We start from the raw sequence: 16825 nt of genomic DNA, 5'->3' as shown, positions 1-16825 counted from the left end.
TTACCGTAGTAACAGACTCTATGAACCTAACCTGGTCGGGACCAGGTTTTACTCAATGAACCTCGAGTTTCTCTCTGTCTCCGCCCTCTTTCAGCCACACGCCATTTGATTTCCTCATTCATTCAGTCAGCAGAGCGAGTTTTGGGTAACCTTGTTCTTCTACTTCTAGATGTCCATTAGGCACAGTAGGAGGTGACTTTTTTCACGAACATGGCATGTCCTTTTGACAACGATCCCGTGGATGAAGGTGCAGCATTACTGCGCAGAGAATTAAATATTCGTCGGGAGATCGTTTTACGGGCATCTGACTTCTATCTGTTGGCTGAGTAGAAGTCTGTGTTAGTTTAAATAGGTTTAATTATTTAACAGAACATGATATAGATGAGAAGACATTTATGTGTGTGTAAACAGCATTATGATAAAACAACTGCACAGTGAAATAGCCACTTAATATTTACTTTACAGTGTAAAACATGATCAAAATGAGGTACCTCCATGCCGAGGTCTCACCTGTTTGAACAATGTTTTTATATTTCATCTTAAACTGCTGCCAAATGCCCTTTCCCCTCGGGATTGCACCTAAATTAAATAAACAAATAGTCTATTATTCAAGCAGTTTCCCCCTGTAATATTATTGTGATTGCAAAGGACTACATTTAAACTTACACTTTTGCAACTGCAGCGGTGTTGCACTTATTTCTAAAAATGTGTTGAAACTCGCCGTATGAGCGCATTAAGATTTCCAATTTGAGGTTGGTGAAAAACGTAGCCCTACTCTTCCCCGTTGCCATGGTGACTCATCGAATCGGGGCTCCATTGATGCTGGCTTTTTAAAGTTGTGGTGCACGCGCTAAACTCAAGGTGAACCTACTCAGAGTTGATTAAACTCACTGAAATCAGCGTTTCTGGAACCAGAAACTCAGAGTTTTCTATCTCAGAGTAGATCAACTCAGAGTTCAGGAATAGACTCAGAGTTGGTTGAACCTGCTTTGTAAAATGGACCCCAGGACCCTCCTAACAGAGAGTAGCTCAAACTCTCACTTGCTGTTTTCATCAGTGTTGTATTATGACACAAAAATAGATAATAATAATAATAAATAATGTTAATAATACAACGAAAAAGCTTCACACCTAAAATTGATGGGTGGACTGACACCCCTCCAACTGTCAGTTTCAAGTGTTGAGAGTGGGAATTGAACTGCCAACCTTCCAGTTATTGGATGACCAACTATAACCACTGAGCCGCACAAAGAACAGCATTGTGCTATGAGTGTTGTGGCACTGCAAATTTGTACCTGCTAACACATTAGCCATATTGGCTTTACTGGAAGCTAATCTTACATGCTTTGGTCCAAAAAACAAAGAGACACACTACAGCTTTTTCTTTCCCATTCCATTAATTTACACCTCCATTTTCGCTGATCATTTGGTCTGGTGTGGAGGGACCCACTCGACTCCACTCTGCCCCTCTCTTTCTCAGGTTCTGCCTCCTTTGAGATCTGTAGCACTTAATAACCATTGGAGCACATTATTACAGTTTGAAAGAACATACAGTAAATAGCCTTGAACTTGAACCACACAGCAAACTAATAGATAAACACCTGACTCTCAATTTTATTCTCAAGTATTTATATTTCCTTCATCTGTAGTTGGACAGTGCACAGCTCGTCGCCCCATTGATCTAACAGGCTCAAAACAAAATGCCAGGGTTGTGTTTTTGATTTTGATAGTGAACTCAGTCTCCCAATTATATGTTCTCAAGCACAGAAAACATTATTTTTCCATCACATGTCCCCTTAAAGGGCTTTATCACATTTGGGCCTGATAAGAGCAGAATCACCCTAAAATGTGGGTAACAACAAAATTGTTTACACACACCGCTGCAGCTACCAGCCGAGGTAAACAAGCATAAAAAACGGTGCAAATGCACAGCATACACATAAGCACACAGAATACACTTGACTACAGCCTTCATATCAATGCATGTTTGCAAAGGCACAATAGGGACACACACACAAAGTGAGCGCACCTCAGGTCTGCCATCTTTTACAGCCTGATAGTGTTGCAGCCAGGGGGTCTTGATGTCCCTCACTCTCCCAAGCTCTTTCAGTTCTCTCTAACCTCGATCATCCTAGCTCACCCAGCCAGACATTCTTGTTGCATACAGAGCAGAGCTGATCAGACAGGAAGTGTGGAGGGTATCTGCTGCCCCCTGCTGGTGATGGGGATTAGTGTCTGTATCCTAATGAGACAGAAAGCAGAGGGATCTGTGTGGTGTATGACTTTCTGTGTGTGTGTGTGTGTTTGTACATATCAGTGTGGAAACTAAGCACATCCCCCAAACAGAACAAGGTTGCAACGTTCATCTCACACTGTCAGGTCGAGGGGAAAGTGAAAGTAAAGGAGCGTGTGTGTGCTCCATACAGGGATGTGCAGGTGTTGGTAGGTAACTACCTCCCCAGAGAGAGGGAAAGCAGGTAAAAAGGAGAGCTGGAGAGGAAAAAAGACAAAAGGCGAGACGATTTTAGCTCATCTGAAAATAAAGATCATCTCTATTAGTCTGTGTGTTTGTGTTCTTTGTGTGTACACTTGTGTGTGTGTGTGTTTTCTAAGACTATGTCCTGGCCAAATCCTATCATGTCAGGGGGAGTGTCGTAAACAGGCTGCCCCTGGACATATTTGAATTATTTCATGGTGGACCTCCAGAAATTAAAGAGGACTTATTGGGCCTCATGCAAGAACATTTTCGTATTTTTATTCTAAATTTCTCTCACTTTTTGAGTGTTGAGTCATGAGAATGGCATCAAGGCGCAAAAAGAACAACTTTACGGGCTCTGAGACTGAAGTTCTGCTTTCAGAGATCCAAAAAGGAAAATCTGTCATTTTTAGCAGTGTCAGCAGTGGAATTACGGGACCTGCTAAAGCGAAGAAATGGGAAGCAATTACGAGTGCTGTTAAAGGATAAGACCGTTTTTTTTACATTGGGCCCTTGATTTCACATTATAACATGATGTTCTACTCACCCCTGCTTGTTGTTGGTCATTTGGAGCTGTTCCGAAGATATTCGAGAGGTGTCTGGCTGCTCTCTTGAGATATTCGGCCATGAAACGGTTCCCTATGGGCAAGCTTATACAGGCACAAACTATGCTGTTTATAATTTATTAATTACTCTACACTAGCACTGATAACGTGGAGGTGCGTCGCTTACTTAAAAAAATCCGGGTTATTGTAATTTTGATTTTTTTTTGTCGTAAAGTGGGTGTTACTGACGTCCTCATCGTGCTACTGCCACAGACAGCCCACAGACCTGCTGCCTATTTATTCATTCGGCTAAAATTCAAAATTAGTAACCCGGATTTTTTTAAGTAAGCGACGCACCTCCACGTTATCAGTGCTAGTGTAGAGTAATTAATAAATTATAAACAGCATAGTTTGTGCCTGTATAAACTTGCCCATAGGAAACCGTTTCATGGCCGAATATCTCAAGAGAGCAGCCAGACGCCTCTCGAATATCTTCGGAACAGCTCCAAATGACCAACAACAAGCAGGGGTGAGTAGAACATCATGTTATAATGTGAAATCAAGGGCCCAATGTCAAAAAAACGGTCTTATCCTTTAATTCCGTGTCACCTGTAGTTCGTGATGTTACCAAAATAAAAAAGAAATGGTTTGATATGAAAATGGCTTAAAAAAAAAAACATCTCGCCATGGGCAGGCGCTCGATGACTGCAAATAAAGCCGTGCAATGAGTTGTTGCCTCATCATTATGGCTCTTTGATGGGGCGGTTAATGAGGGGGGGTCTTCTGGCACCACACCTTCTGGTCTGCCTGGGCTGGTTCAGGTAGTAGGAGACCCTTGTTCATGGCAATATTGTGCAAATCTGGCATGCCTTTTCTGGGCTATAGTGCAGTTTTGCCCCCCGCTGTATCGAGACCAGGGCTGGACTGACAGTCTGGCATACCGGGCATTTTCCCGGTGGGCCGACGCCCCTCGAGGGCCGGTGATGTCGTTTTTTTTGTTTGGTTTTTTTTTTATTAATGTAAAAAAAAAAAAAAAAAAGTGAGCCCACGATTTCATGTTGACGGGGCTAGTCCAATGAAATCTCTCAGCACCTCTTGGCCCGCCCCTCCCCTCACCGTTGACACAGGTCATCAATCCTACCATTTGAGCTGAACGGACTAGGAGAGAACAGTCAAAAGCCGAAATGGATAAACAAACAGAAACGAAAGGGTGGTGCACAGAAGCTGTGAGATAAAAGGCTAAAAAGCCTACAAGCAGCAAAATGTGTGAAGCTTACTGACATGTTTGTAAGTGCTTCCACCACGACCACAGCACCGGGTGCAGGGCCATCAAGTGCAGGGCCAGGGCCGTCAACATCCTCAGCAGCCCCCAGTGCACGAGTGTCTCCGTAGAACAGTGTAGGCCAAACACAGAGGAAGAAGCTATCGAGGTGGATTCAGAGGTGGAGGAGGAGGCAGACGTGACCCAGGGACAGATTGAGGAGGTCAGAATAGCCAGCCCGGTAAGAAGTAGGCTAATGTTAGGCGAAATGTTAGCAGAATGACGACATGTTTTTATAATGGGAGGACTGAGGGCTCTCCGTGTGGGTGGAGACTTAAATGAGGTATTTATAGATAAACGACTGGTGGGCTACTACAGACACACTGCATTGTTATGGGCCCTGCGGTACACTATAACTACAGCAACTGCAGCAGTAGTTACAGCAGCTATGAGGTTAGGTGGCAGCAGCTTGACAGTATGTAAAAAAAAAAATAAGGTAATGAAAAAATGTAAAAAAAAAAATCTATTTTTTGCATTTTAGGCCTGCAACAAAAAATGTTCAGATTGGGACAATGTAGGCCTAGTGAGGTTTAAAAAAAATCTGAATTATTATGTTATTTCTAATGGGTCATATCAGTCAGTCTTTTATTTGTTGTTGTTACTTCCCATTTATAGTTTGCTATCCTGTCTCAGCAGCGCCTTCGGTTCAGTTCTAATAAATCCATCATATATCTTCACCGCCTGTCTTCGCCTCCTCATCAAATAGTCCTGCATTCGAGTCCTGCTTTTTTTGCTTCCACGTTGAATCCTGAGGGTAATTCCTATTTCGCTTAAAAGCAGTAACCATGAAAGACTTTGAGGAGCAAATATCTCCAGTTTGCATATTTCGTCGCCTACAGTGCAAGGTATCATTAAAGAATTCATGGAATCTGGCGGAATTTCAATCAATACAGGGCGCGGGTCCAAGACTAAGCAGGACTTCTTAGTGATCTTCTTAGGACATGATCTTCAGTCCCTCAGACGGCACTGCATTGAGAACCATAATTCATCATCAGCTGATAAAACCAAATGGACAAGGGATTAGTGTGGGAAACCTTTGTCAGGCACTACAAAATGGAGTTACACTCATGAATGGCACTTGGAACTTTACTGTGCATAAAAGAAGCCTCATGTTAACCTCGTCCAGACACAGCATCGACCTCTCTGGGCTCAGAGGCATTTAAGATGGACTATCATACAGTTGAGACGTGTATTGTGATTGGACCAATCAGTATTCATGAACTTTTTTTTTTGGAAGAAATGGATGTCTGCTTAGGAAGAAAGACGAAAAAGACCATCAGGGCTGTTATCAACAACAAGTCCAAAGGCCGGACTGGCTCAAAGCTCATTTACAATTCTGTGATGGCAGCATTAATGAAGGAAAGTTCATGGGGAATTTAGAGGAACATAAACTGCATTCAAGTCATCTTTTCCAGGGACGTCCATGCATTTTAGAGCAGAACTACATTCTACACACATTACGAGGCTTTGATGAGGAAGAATAGGGTGCAGGTACTGGATTGGCCGACCTGCAGTCCAGACCTGTTCCCAGCAGAGAATGTACGGACAATTTTAAAATGGAAAATGTGACAACAACAACTCTGTTTAATTGCTTGGTATCATCATTAACAAAATCCCTTTTAAGTGTTGTGAGAAGGAATGGCAACATTACAAAGTGGTTAAAGCTTTACTGTCCCAATTGTTTTTTTATGAGTGTGTTTCAGGCCTGAAATGTAAACATTTATGTATATTATAAAAGTAAATTAAGTTGACTAGAAGTACAATTAAGAATCACTTTGGATTTTTAACAAACAGACACTGACTGTGTCTGTGTGAACATTCTGACATTTTATTTCCCTTTACTTACCAATGGAAGCCCCATCAGTCATTTAATCAAAACAGTCACAGCAAAGAAAAAAAACACAATGTCTGTATCAGAAATAGACTGACGTTTCAATTAGAAATACAGAAAATTATTAACCTGTCGCTCAGTGCAAAAGAAAATGACTCGCTTTCTCCTGTGACGTGTGTGGTGTCTGTGTGTGTGATTGCAGCTGTCACTCAGGCTTCAGGGGCCCCAAGTGCGACATCAAAGAGTATAACGTGCTCTATGTGGTGCCTGGCTCTGGCAAACTGCACTATGTCCTCATCGCCTCTATCATTGGAGCACTCCAGGTGGTCATCATCTGTGTGGTGGTGCTCTGCATTACCAGGTGAGTCATGTCCGAAAAGACACACGCCATTTGTAACTCCTATTTTGAATCTTTGGGTTTGTAATATGGCTATCATGTGTATATTTTAGGGCTGAGCATCTAATTAATCACGAAATTTCGTCGTCGTATCGCGTCAGTTTCGCTCGCTCACTTTCAGTCAGGATGAGGTGTAAGTAAAGCCTCTAGCATGGTTGCAGCGTCTGCTAGCGTTAGCGGTGTTGATTTCGTGACAAATTACGTCACGATTTCGTGCCGGCTACATACGGTGGCGCAAGTCGATGCGCCAGTAGTTGCAATTTTCTCCGTCACAGAGGTGGCGCTGCTACGTGAAGATTACCGCTACTCCACAACCACGAAAGTTGAGAAGAAAAACAATGCCGCTGTCAAGAGCAGGAACACCGTCATCAATGATACTGCTGCAGTATCTGGAAGATGGAATGCTTAGTGTGTTTCTGTGTTTCACGAAGTTCGTGAGCCAAGACAATTCAGTCAATAGAGGTGAAGGTCTGAAGCCCCCGGCATCACCACTTGGAGTCTCTGCCCTCTTCTTTGCCTTCACGTATCTGTCCCGTAGCTTCTTCCACACATTCTTACAGAACTCTCCCTCTTTCCCCAAAGTTCTGCCCATCTCTGTCCACCAGTTTTGGGAGTTTACGTGGTCCCTGTGCTGTTTCACTGCAGTGTCGCTCAGGTGCCTGTACAAACGCACCTCCTGACTGAGCCTGGTCTCACATTGGTCCATCCGGTTTGTCGTTCTCGGCGCAGCCAAGTTACAAAAGTCGACTGGTGCACGACAACGCGCTGCGCCGTCTTTTCAAGGCAAGCGCCATGCCTGAAACGTCATTTTGACGTCACGGACCGCCACCGCCGTGACAGACGCGTCAACTGTAAATCCAGTTTAAGCATCTATAGTCCCCTCGCTCTTGGAGCCAGCTAGTGGCCATTTGAAGAACAGTTTTTGGCATCTAAGGATTGGCTTTACTTTTCAGTGGTGTGCTAACAGATTTAAATGCTCGCTGCATGAATCATGCACAAACATACAATAATAATGAGCCTGGGAGGAATAGTGTCCATGTTGCGAGTATTTGGGATTCAAACGCTCCCGAGCCTGGAGGAAACAGCAGAAAGGTCACCTCGCTCTTTGCCTGAGAAAGCATTGTCACTTTCCCCAAGGGCACGCACACACATCTGTACATACACTGCGTGTGCACACAAGCACGGACACACAGAGACATCTAAGGCAGTTGGGACAGTTGGGTTTTAACAGGCATTTTGTATTCTCAGTAAAACCCACACACACATGCACGGCCCCCACAAAAGAAGCGCACACATATGTAGTAGCCTGCAGCTTGTCTGCCTCCGGCTGACCTTAGCAATTTATGACATTTAATAAAAGATTTTAAGAGAGTTTGGGCCAAGACAAAACTGCTCCTCTGTGCAGAGGAGGAGGAGGAAGAGGAGGAGGAGGAGGAGGAGGAGGAGGAGGAGGAGGAGGAGGAGGAGGAGGAGGAGGAGGAGGAGGAGAGAAAAAATGAGTGAGGAAGCAGTTGCAAAGGAACAGGGTGAGAGGGTCAAGAGTGATGATAAAGAAGCACAAAGAGAATTTATAGCACTGAATATAGCTACAGTGGCACTAATGTCTCCGACAGCTCAGCGATATCCATTCGACAAATTTTTTATTTTTTTAAATGCGGCTTTATAGACGCTTTGCAAGACAAGGGGGTCTCACCATAATGAATTTAACCAGTCAAGGGACTCCGTCTCTGAAGGACAGCCTGAGCTGCTGGGTCTTATTTATTGCATCTTATGATTGTTGCCAGAGTTTTATAGGATTTCTGTACATTTCCTTTTCACTTTAAAGGACAAACAGATGGGAGCAAATGGGTCCTCTCTGTTCTTTGCCTGTTATGCATGCAACAGAAAATGCAAAGAATGCTTTTAGGTCAACAAATCAGTTTCTGCTGGAAGTGCCCAGGTCAGAATACAAACACTGGGGTGGCCGAGCCTTTTCCGTCGCTGCCCCCAGGCTCTGGAATAAGCTCCCCGTCGAGCTGCGTCTGATTTCTGACCTGGGCCTCTTCAAATATAAGCTAAAAACCTACTTATTTAGGATTGCTTTTAATACCCAGTAGTATGATGACACTTTTATCTTATTTTATCTTAATCGATTTTGTTATATCTTATTGCTTTCACTGTTCTTTTACTGTTTTTATTTGTTTTTACTTATTCTTCTCTTTATTTATTACCTGCTGTAAAGCACTTTGGTACATCGTAAGGATTGTCTGTAAAGGGCTGTATATATAAAGCACATTTACATAAAGTACATTTACATTCTGTCACATCTCGGAGAAGTTCAGCACAGAAAAGAATTCCCTAAAAACAGCTTGTTATGGCTGAAAATGTCAATGAGAAGTTCAGAGGAATGATATACACAAGTTGTAATTTGAAACCTGGATCCCCGGCTGTAACAACGAGACAATTATTGAGCATCACCCAGCTTTTTTTTATAAAACATCATAACTGCCTTAAATCCCAAATGCAGAATCTTACTGTAATCTGTGTGTAGTTGTTTCTCTATTAACACGGTGCTATTTTACTCCTTTTCTTTTCTCTGTCCAGGAAGTGCCCACGGACCAACCGGATCAACCGTCAGAAGCAGAACAACGTCCACTTCAGTTCCGAGAACACCATGCGAGCCTCCACACGACTTATCTGAGCCCACACACACAGGACAGAGTCCCCCGACGCACTGTGGGGCGCTGTGGCGTTAGATGTTCCTCCTCGTAGGCCAACCCTGACGGGTTAGCATCTGCCTCCCCTCACTCCTCGCCCTCTCTCCCACTATGAAATTTCTAAATGCCCACGGAGGACGGTGGCATTGTAAAGACAAGAGTCGGCACACCAGGCAACGGTGACACTCGCACGTTGGAATGATGATGTCATCAGCCAGTCTCCCCCTCTGCCCTGCCAGTTGCCTTCCTTGCACCTTTTTCTGGGTTTTTCTTTTACCTGAAAAACTGAACCATTCTTGGGAGAGGAGAGGGGAGGGGGTGGCCAATGAGGACACTGAATGTGAATGTGTGTGTCTCTTAGATGTGTGCGCTTTGGTAGAGGAGGGCTAGCTGGCGTCTGTTGTTTGTAGATGAGGGGTACAAGCAAACCGGGGTAGTGCAAAGCAGGGTAATGGGCTTTAACTGCAGTGTGTGTTCAGTCCGGGGAGTGGGGGTGGGGGTGGGGGGGCAACACGTGATGCCTTGCACCTTGTGTTATAGGAGACCTTTGACAGAGGGCACAATGTTATTATAGAGCTCTCTGTTTGGTTGTGACAATGGCGTCAGCTACTGTATCTTGGGTTCTATTTCCAATAGTTATTACTACGTTGTCTTGATGGGGTCATTTTTCTGTAAATGTAAATAAATAATTTATATCACCAAATGTAACATGCCGTGTCAGTCCTTGTCTGTGCAATGACATGCAGTTTGTATTTATTTGTGTCATAGCCATGCTATGTATCTATCACTGCATTTAAATATCAGCAATAACACAACTTGCATCTGTTCTATGTGTACTAAATCTGATGCTAACCCGATACAACTCATCTCACTCAGTCACAGGTGCCACAAAAAAGCATGCACATGATGGAGGCAGCTCTTGAAAATGTCCAGATGCATGACTCATTTTTAGCTGCTCGACAATCAAGGTTTCAGTTTACCAAAATAATTTTTGCTTCTTTTTTTTTTAGCGGTGGAATGCAGCTAAGTCCCTTCATTCAGATACATATGAACAGACTGACGGATTAACTTCGAGGGCCAAAATAAACAAAACCTTGCAAAAACATTCACCCTCGTTGGCAGTTTTCCTGTTTTTTTCTGCCCTATAACCTGAAATTAAATTGGTTCTGTGGCATGTTTGTATAATTTCATCAACATAACATGGCGACCAATCTGCCATACATATATTATTGCAAAAAAAACCCCACAGAAGTAAGAACTACAACAATAAATGAAACAGAAAATGTGTGCATAAGCATTCACCCTCCATAGGCAATGCTTTGTAGAGTCCCTCTTGTCTTGCAGTATTCCCAGCCTGAAGTGTCTCTGGGTATGTGTGGGCTCATTTAGAAAACTGTTTTTCTGAAACATGTTTTTCTGAAGAATTTCTCTGCAGAAGGAATAAAAAGACCCCCGCATCATGATGCTGCTACCACCATGCCCAACTGTGGAGTTTGTGTTAATGGAGAGTTGGGAGTCGTACTGTTTGTGCCACATGCAGTGTTTTCCTTTCTGGCCAAAGGGTTCAATTTCTTGCTCTCAGCATCTCAGTATCTGTGCTATCTTGGTATTTTCCAAACACCATCTACCTGTTGTGGCACTTTGCTGCCACTTGGGGGTGTCCATAGAACACTGTACGGGGGGAGACGTGTAGGCTAATCACACTCGTTTTAGTGTTGTTCGTTAGCTTTATCCTGTGGCTGAAAACACAAGTGTCAAAGTGAACAAAAGGTTACTCTCTGATGGAGTGATTGTAGAAAATAAGATCCAGTTTCTATTGTTTGTTATTTTCATCTGTGTCCCGTTCTTTTTTTTATGCTTCTTCCTTTTTGTTATGAAATTTGTTGTGATCGTCCCCTTCAAGCTCGAGTAATCTTCTCCTGACTGACTGCTACACCCTGTTAGTTTTTTAAAGGACTGTACACAAATCTGTTTTCATCTGCAGCGTACCCATAATCCTTCACTCTGCATGGGGTGGGAGTGACACATGCTGACACATACGTGCTACCATGAATCCCCTTTAGTCTCATCTGACCAGAGGGCTTTCTTCCACATTCAACAACTCTCCCAGATGTGTTGTGACACATTCCAGACATGCTTTGTATTTTCTATCTTTTTGAAACTTTTAGCTGAACTAAAGATGAGACTTCTGAAAGTCATTTTCAGAACTAGATCTTAATTTAGGCCCTCATACCAAAGGGAGTGGATTTAGAAGCATGCATTTTTGTTAACTTGTTATTCATCATTTTTCATGAAGTCACAGTGAAATCCAACCCAACCCAGGAGAAGCAGCACTTCATTCTTTAAAGACGCACTTCGCCCCCGCGTTTGTGGGGACAGATTCATGCCGCTACCGGATGATGAGCCCAAGTACAACTGAAAGCTCGGTGAGAAGCACTTATGAGGACCAAGGAAGACCAAAGAGAGCGGACTGCCATGGACCCTCCTCCTCTGTCACCTGACCCAGAGCTATAGAGTAATACATGTGTATTACTCTATAGCTCTGACCTGACCTACACCAACCTCACTGAACATTTATGAGACCACTCCACTGTGAAAGTCATTCTTGACATATCCAGTAACTTTTGAAAGAAACCATTCAAGAAAGAAACATTGAAATCATGCAACTCAAGATATTTTCTATTCCAAAATCATGTTTAAACCAATGCAATTATTTTCTTATCACTTAAAATATGTGCTCTCATACAAAACATATTAACTTTGCTCGGGTAAGTTGTACTTAGCCTACTGTGGATTGAGATATTGACAAAACAACAACAACAATTTCTAAAGGGTGCATATAAATCACACTGTTTTTTATATATCTTCTGAATAAAACCTTGAAATGTGTTCATGTGTGAATTAATTAGTATTAGAGTGATTTTACAATGTTCTGCTAAAATCAAAATTGATCTTTTTTTCAGCAACGGTTGGTTACACATAAATGAAACAACCTAAAAAAAAAGAAAAAAGTTCTCACTTAAGCTGAGGCTTAACTGATGCCTCAAGCAAAGATCAAGCACACAATGCCAGCTATAGTGATCCATTCAGCAGCTACCCCGTGCAAAAAGAACATCAAAGCCACATTATTATGGGAGACACAGCAAGATTTATCCCGTCCTAAAATTTATAGGCGTTCAATCCAGGTATGTGTCTGTTTGTCTGAGGGCCAGAGGCCTTGTGTGTTTAGTAACCTAAACCTAAATGTGCTTTATGTCTACAACTCCAGTTAAAAGAAAAATGGGATGATCGTGCAATGATCTACGAGTCTCATAAACCGATATTCAAGTCACAACACAACATAGAAAACATTAAATGTTGACTGTGAGACATTTTAATATTTCATGAAAAATAAATGTGCTCATCTTGAATGGGATGCCAGCAACATGTCTGAGGATAGAGTCAGGATAGAGCCATGTTTACCACTGTGTAGCATCCCCTCTTCTTTTAACAATCTTTAAACATCTGGGAACTGAGGAGAACAGTGGCTGGATGTTTGAGAGAGGAATGTTGTTCCACTCTTGTCTGATATAGCATTCTAACTGCGTCTTTGTTGTGATGTGCATGTCATCGTGCACTAAGTGTTTTCAGTTGGTGAGAGGTCTAGACTGCAGGCGGGCCAGTCAAGCCTCATCTTCTATAAAGCCACGCCGTGGTAACAAATGTAGGATGTTCAAAGCCTTCTCTGAAAAAGACGTCACCTGGATGGGTGCATGTGTTATTCTAAAACCTGCATCTACATTTCAGCAGTGATGGTGCCTTTCCAGATGGGAAAGTTGTCAGTTCCAAAGACACGAATGCACCTAATACCACCAGAGAAGCAACATGTTCTTCTGGATGTTTATTTTTAGGCCCGCTTCTTCAGCCTTTCGTTGCCCCTGTCCTGAGCATTTTGGCAATGTGTTGCTGCCATCAAGTTCAAGATGAGCCAATGTTCCTCATGAAATGGTCAAATTTCTCACCTTTAGCATTCGATATGTTTTCTATATTCTATTGTGAATGAAATACTGTTTTATAAGATTTGCAACTCATTGAATTCTGTTTTATTTACAGTTTATTCAACATCCCAAGCTTTTTGGAATTTGGGTTTTAGATCAAGTAACCATAAACATAAGTAAAATCAGTTCATGTTCATAAGCTTTTATTAAAGTAAATGATTAAAGTTTGGGGTCTCGGTCTCAGTTCCCCCTATTCATACTTTTTTCAATTAGACTTTGGAGGGATGAGTGAAATATTTTTTGCCTTCCAAAACGGCTAAGACTCGCTCGAGGAGAATATGGTGAATTTCTATGTGTGGGCCTTGGCACCAGCCGCTGTGTGGGCTTCCATGGAAGCACCTTGACTTTGAGCGAATATATTATCAGGTGTGAGCTGCAATGTAGCATGGCTTTGCAAAAGAACCTAGCAAACCACCTGAAATGGAAGAAAAGAATAGACAAGTTAAGTTGCAAATTTCCATTCAAGACTTAAATTAGAGAACCTCCAATTTTTTTTGAGCAGAACTGATTTTGGTCATGCCAAGCCTCACGTCACATTGATAGGCAGAGTATGACCAGCGGCACAGGAATTTGAGCATTGCAATGGGCAGATAAGAGTAGCAGTTCTTGCGGTGCCAATACTTATGGAGTGATAAGAATAGAGGCTGCAACCAGAGCAAAGTCGTGAAGTATTTTTTAAGTGAACCATGATCTTGACATGGGCTTGCAACCCTCAATAATGAACAAAGGTGCTAAAGGTTTCGTCAGGGGGAAAGATCTAAAACTTCAGAGGAGCACAAAAAGCAGTGGTAGCTTTAGCAATAGTAATTTGGCTGTCTTGGCTCGATCAATCCAACTTTGAGTGTTTCAAAAAAAGTGTTGCACATGCATCCTTAAATGGACAAACCAGAGTGACATTGTGCAGAGTATTAAAGGTGAGATTGTGTATTCTCACATCTTAAAACTCAAAGGCCATTAATGAGACTGCTTCTAAGAGGGCATTAACATGGTAAATGAACCCTGTCTTCATTTCTACACCAACATATGCACAGTGGAAGAGTGAGAGTTTTTTTTTTTTTTTTTGTTAAGGCTCAGAGATCTGAATACCTGAAACTGAACTGAGGGGGCATCAGCGATATGATTCTCATGACCAGGGATGACGCAGCTCGCAAAACAAAATGATCCGTGATGCACGATCGAGTAATACAATGCATGAGACTTTATAATCGGTTTATCAAATGACTTTAAGCAGCCTTATTATTCATTGTAGCTGCATGTTGCAGTATACTACCATTTGTTTCCTGTAAACAGATGGGTTGCCCAATAAAACATGAGACAACAATAGAGTAGATCTCTGTAGATTTCGAATTGGAATCGCACGTCTGAATTTCACATGGCCAAACCTCAGCAAAAACATCCATTAGCGTAAAAACCCCCCCCAAAACCAAAAGGAGGGCACTGCAGCTGTAAAACTGGAAGGAATCTGAAGATTCTTAAAAGATTTGTGGCAGTGACGCTTCAAAAAGCACGCTATCAAGGGTGATGCCAAAAATTCCAAACAGGGGGAAGGCCCAACTATTTGTCTTCTGAGAGAGGGATGTCGATGACCAAGAAACTATCCAAGAGATGCAAGATGGAGGGAAGATTATAGGTGTTGCAAAGAATCCAGCACAACGCCTCTGACAAAGAGTAAAAAATGCAACGACTACTGCAGCAATTAAATGTCAGTTGTTAGAAAAGTAAAACTAAGCACCATTTTACCACAATAAGTAGCCATAAGAATGGGGAGAGCAGCATGATCTAAAAGTATTTGTAATATCTGTTGTACCCAGCCATGCACCCTTCTCGGCCAACTTGATCATCAGCGGGGTAATATCAATCAATAAGGAGTCTGGGACAGAGGAATCGTGGGAAGCTGATAAATCAATGATTAGACACTTTTGCCTGAATATTTTCTTGTAGCAGTACCTAGGGGCCTGTGGTATTGACATTTGGACCTTTAGCAAGGGTTGATAACTTGAAGAGAACAGTTGATCCAGAGCAGTTCTTTAGCAAATGAACCACTGATGGAACAAGCCAAGTCCCATGCTGAGGAGTGACAAGTGAACTAAGCCAGCCTCAGACTGAATTTCTAAACACACATCGCAGCTCTGGCAGAGAAGGATTGGTGGCATTTATAAAAAAAAGAGCACCACCATAGGAGAACAAGATTTGAGATAATAGCAAAATAGGTGTTAAGCTCCTTGCTGCAATGAGGATAAACCTCACAAAAGTTAAAGACTGCAGGGCGGCTGTAGCCAAGGAGGAAGAGCAGTTGCTTGATCCTCATTCCCATCAGACCACATGCCGAGCATCCCCAAGACACCAAATCCCATGCCACCCACTGCTGCTTCCATCTGCACCTGAATGTGCATGACTAAAAAGAAGAAGCAAATCCTACAACTTCCAAATTGAAGATGGGTTCTTGATAAATTGTTTAAGCCAATTTATTTTGAAAGTATTATTTAAAGTGTAAAAGTCTAAAAAGTTAAGGCCACCATTATTACTGTTTTTATATATATATATATATATATATTAATATTGTTCCTCCATATAAAGTTTAATAACGTCTTGTCAATATCTTTTGAGACCGTTTTGTTAACAGCGAGAGATAAAGCAGCATGTAAGACGGCATATATTCACATGAAAATATTCTTTAATAGCAGCGCGTACGTTGTCACTAGCAGTGCTCATATTTTGAAAATATTTCTGTAAACCATCGTCCTTACGGTTCAAAGGACGGACCACCACCAGTCCAATCAGCGACGGTTCATGTCGCCAGAGGGCACCTACCTTTACTGTTTTGGTTAATGTCATTGTGTTTTCACTTTTGTCGTTGTGATTTGCACTTCAGGGCCACCGTACTGACTCCCTGTACACAGACGTGCATTCAGAAGTCAAATGCAGCAACAGGTGCCAGCAGGTGCCACCAGGTGGGGCTGTTGTCAACACAACTTCATATGGCACTGGGCACCGTTCGGTTCTGCTCATATTCGTGGACTAGCAGTCCAAAGGAGGATTGTAAATGACAAAGCCGCTCCTATTAACACCAAAACACACCATGAGTTAAAACAATCAATACACATTCATATGTACTATGTTATTTTGTGCGTTGTACATGAATGGTTATAAGTTGTCGTGGCCGAGTGGTTAAGGCGATGGACTAGAAATCCATTGGGGTCTCCCCGCGCAGGTTCGAATCCTGCCGACAACGAATTTTTTTTTTTTCGAAGTTTGATGGGTTTTGATAGGTCAGCAACGGTAACAAGAACGGAAGTATCGCTTCGTTAAAAAACTGCGCCAGATGGCTTTAAATTATGTAAACGTCGAGCAGCATGGCATTTCCGTCACACACCTATTATTTTTTTTGAGAATGTCAGTAAAATGTCTGTCTGTCTGAATAAGACTCCGACGCCTTTATGAAATGAGATGGAACTTGCTTGGAACATGAGTGGTGGTCGAACTAAGAAACATCGTCCATTTGTTCCAGAGCAGTTTTCAGCT

The 16825-nt window shown here is 42.4% G+C and overlaps 1 protein-coding gene and 1 non-coding gene across 2 annotated transcripts in view; both read left to right on the top strand.

The window, feature by feature from the left end:
• tmeff2a (transmembrane protein with EGF-like and two follistatin-like domains 2a) overlaps positions 1–9745 on the top strand; it is a 155878-nt gene extending 146133 nt beyond the window's left edge. Inside the window, exons 9-10 of the mRNA XM_075479065.1 lie at positions 6376–6534; positions 9154–9745. Of these exons, the coding sequence (XP_075335180.1) occupies positions 6376–6534; positions 9154–9250 (256 nt within the window). The 3' untranslated portion in view covers positions 9251–9745. The remainder of the gene's footprint in view (positions 1–6375; positions 6535–9153) is intronic.
• A 6708-nt stretch (positions 9746–16453) lies between these two features.
• On the top strand, positions 16454–16535 carry trnas-aga (transfer RNA serine (anticodon AGA)). The gene has a single exon. It is a non-coding gene; the product is annotated as a tRNA-Ser (tRNA).
• The last annotated feature ends 290 nt before the right edge of the window (positions 16536–16825 follow it).

The sequence above is a fragment of the Odontesthes bonariensis genome, chromosome 12, assembly GCF_027942865.1.
Source record: "Odontesthes bonariensis isolate fOdoBon6 chromosome 12, fOdoBon6.hap1, whole genome shotgun sequence".
NCBI lineage: Eukaryota > Metazoa > Chordata > Actinopteri > Atheriniformes > Atherinopsidae > Odontesthes > Odontesthes bonariensis.
This window is presented reverse-complemented; position numbering and strand designations above follow the sequence as displayed.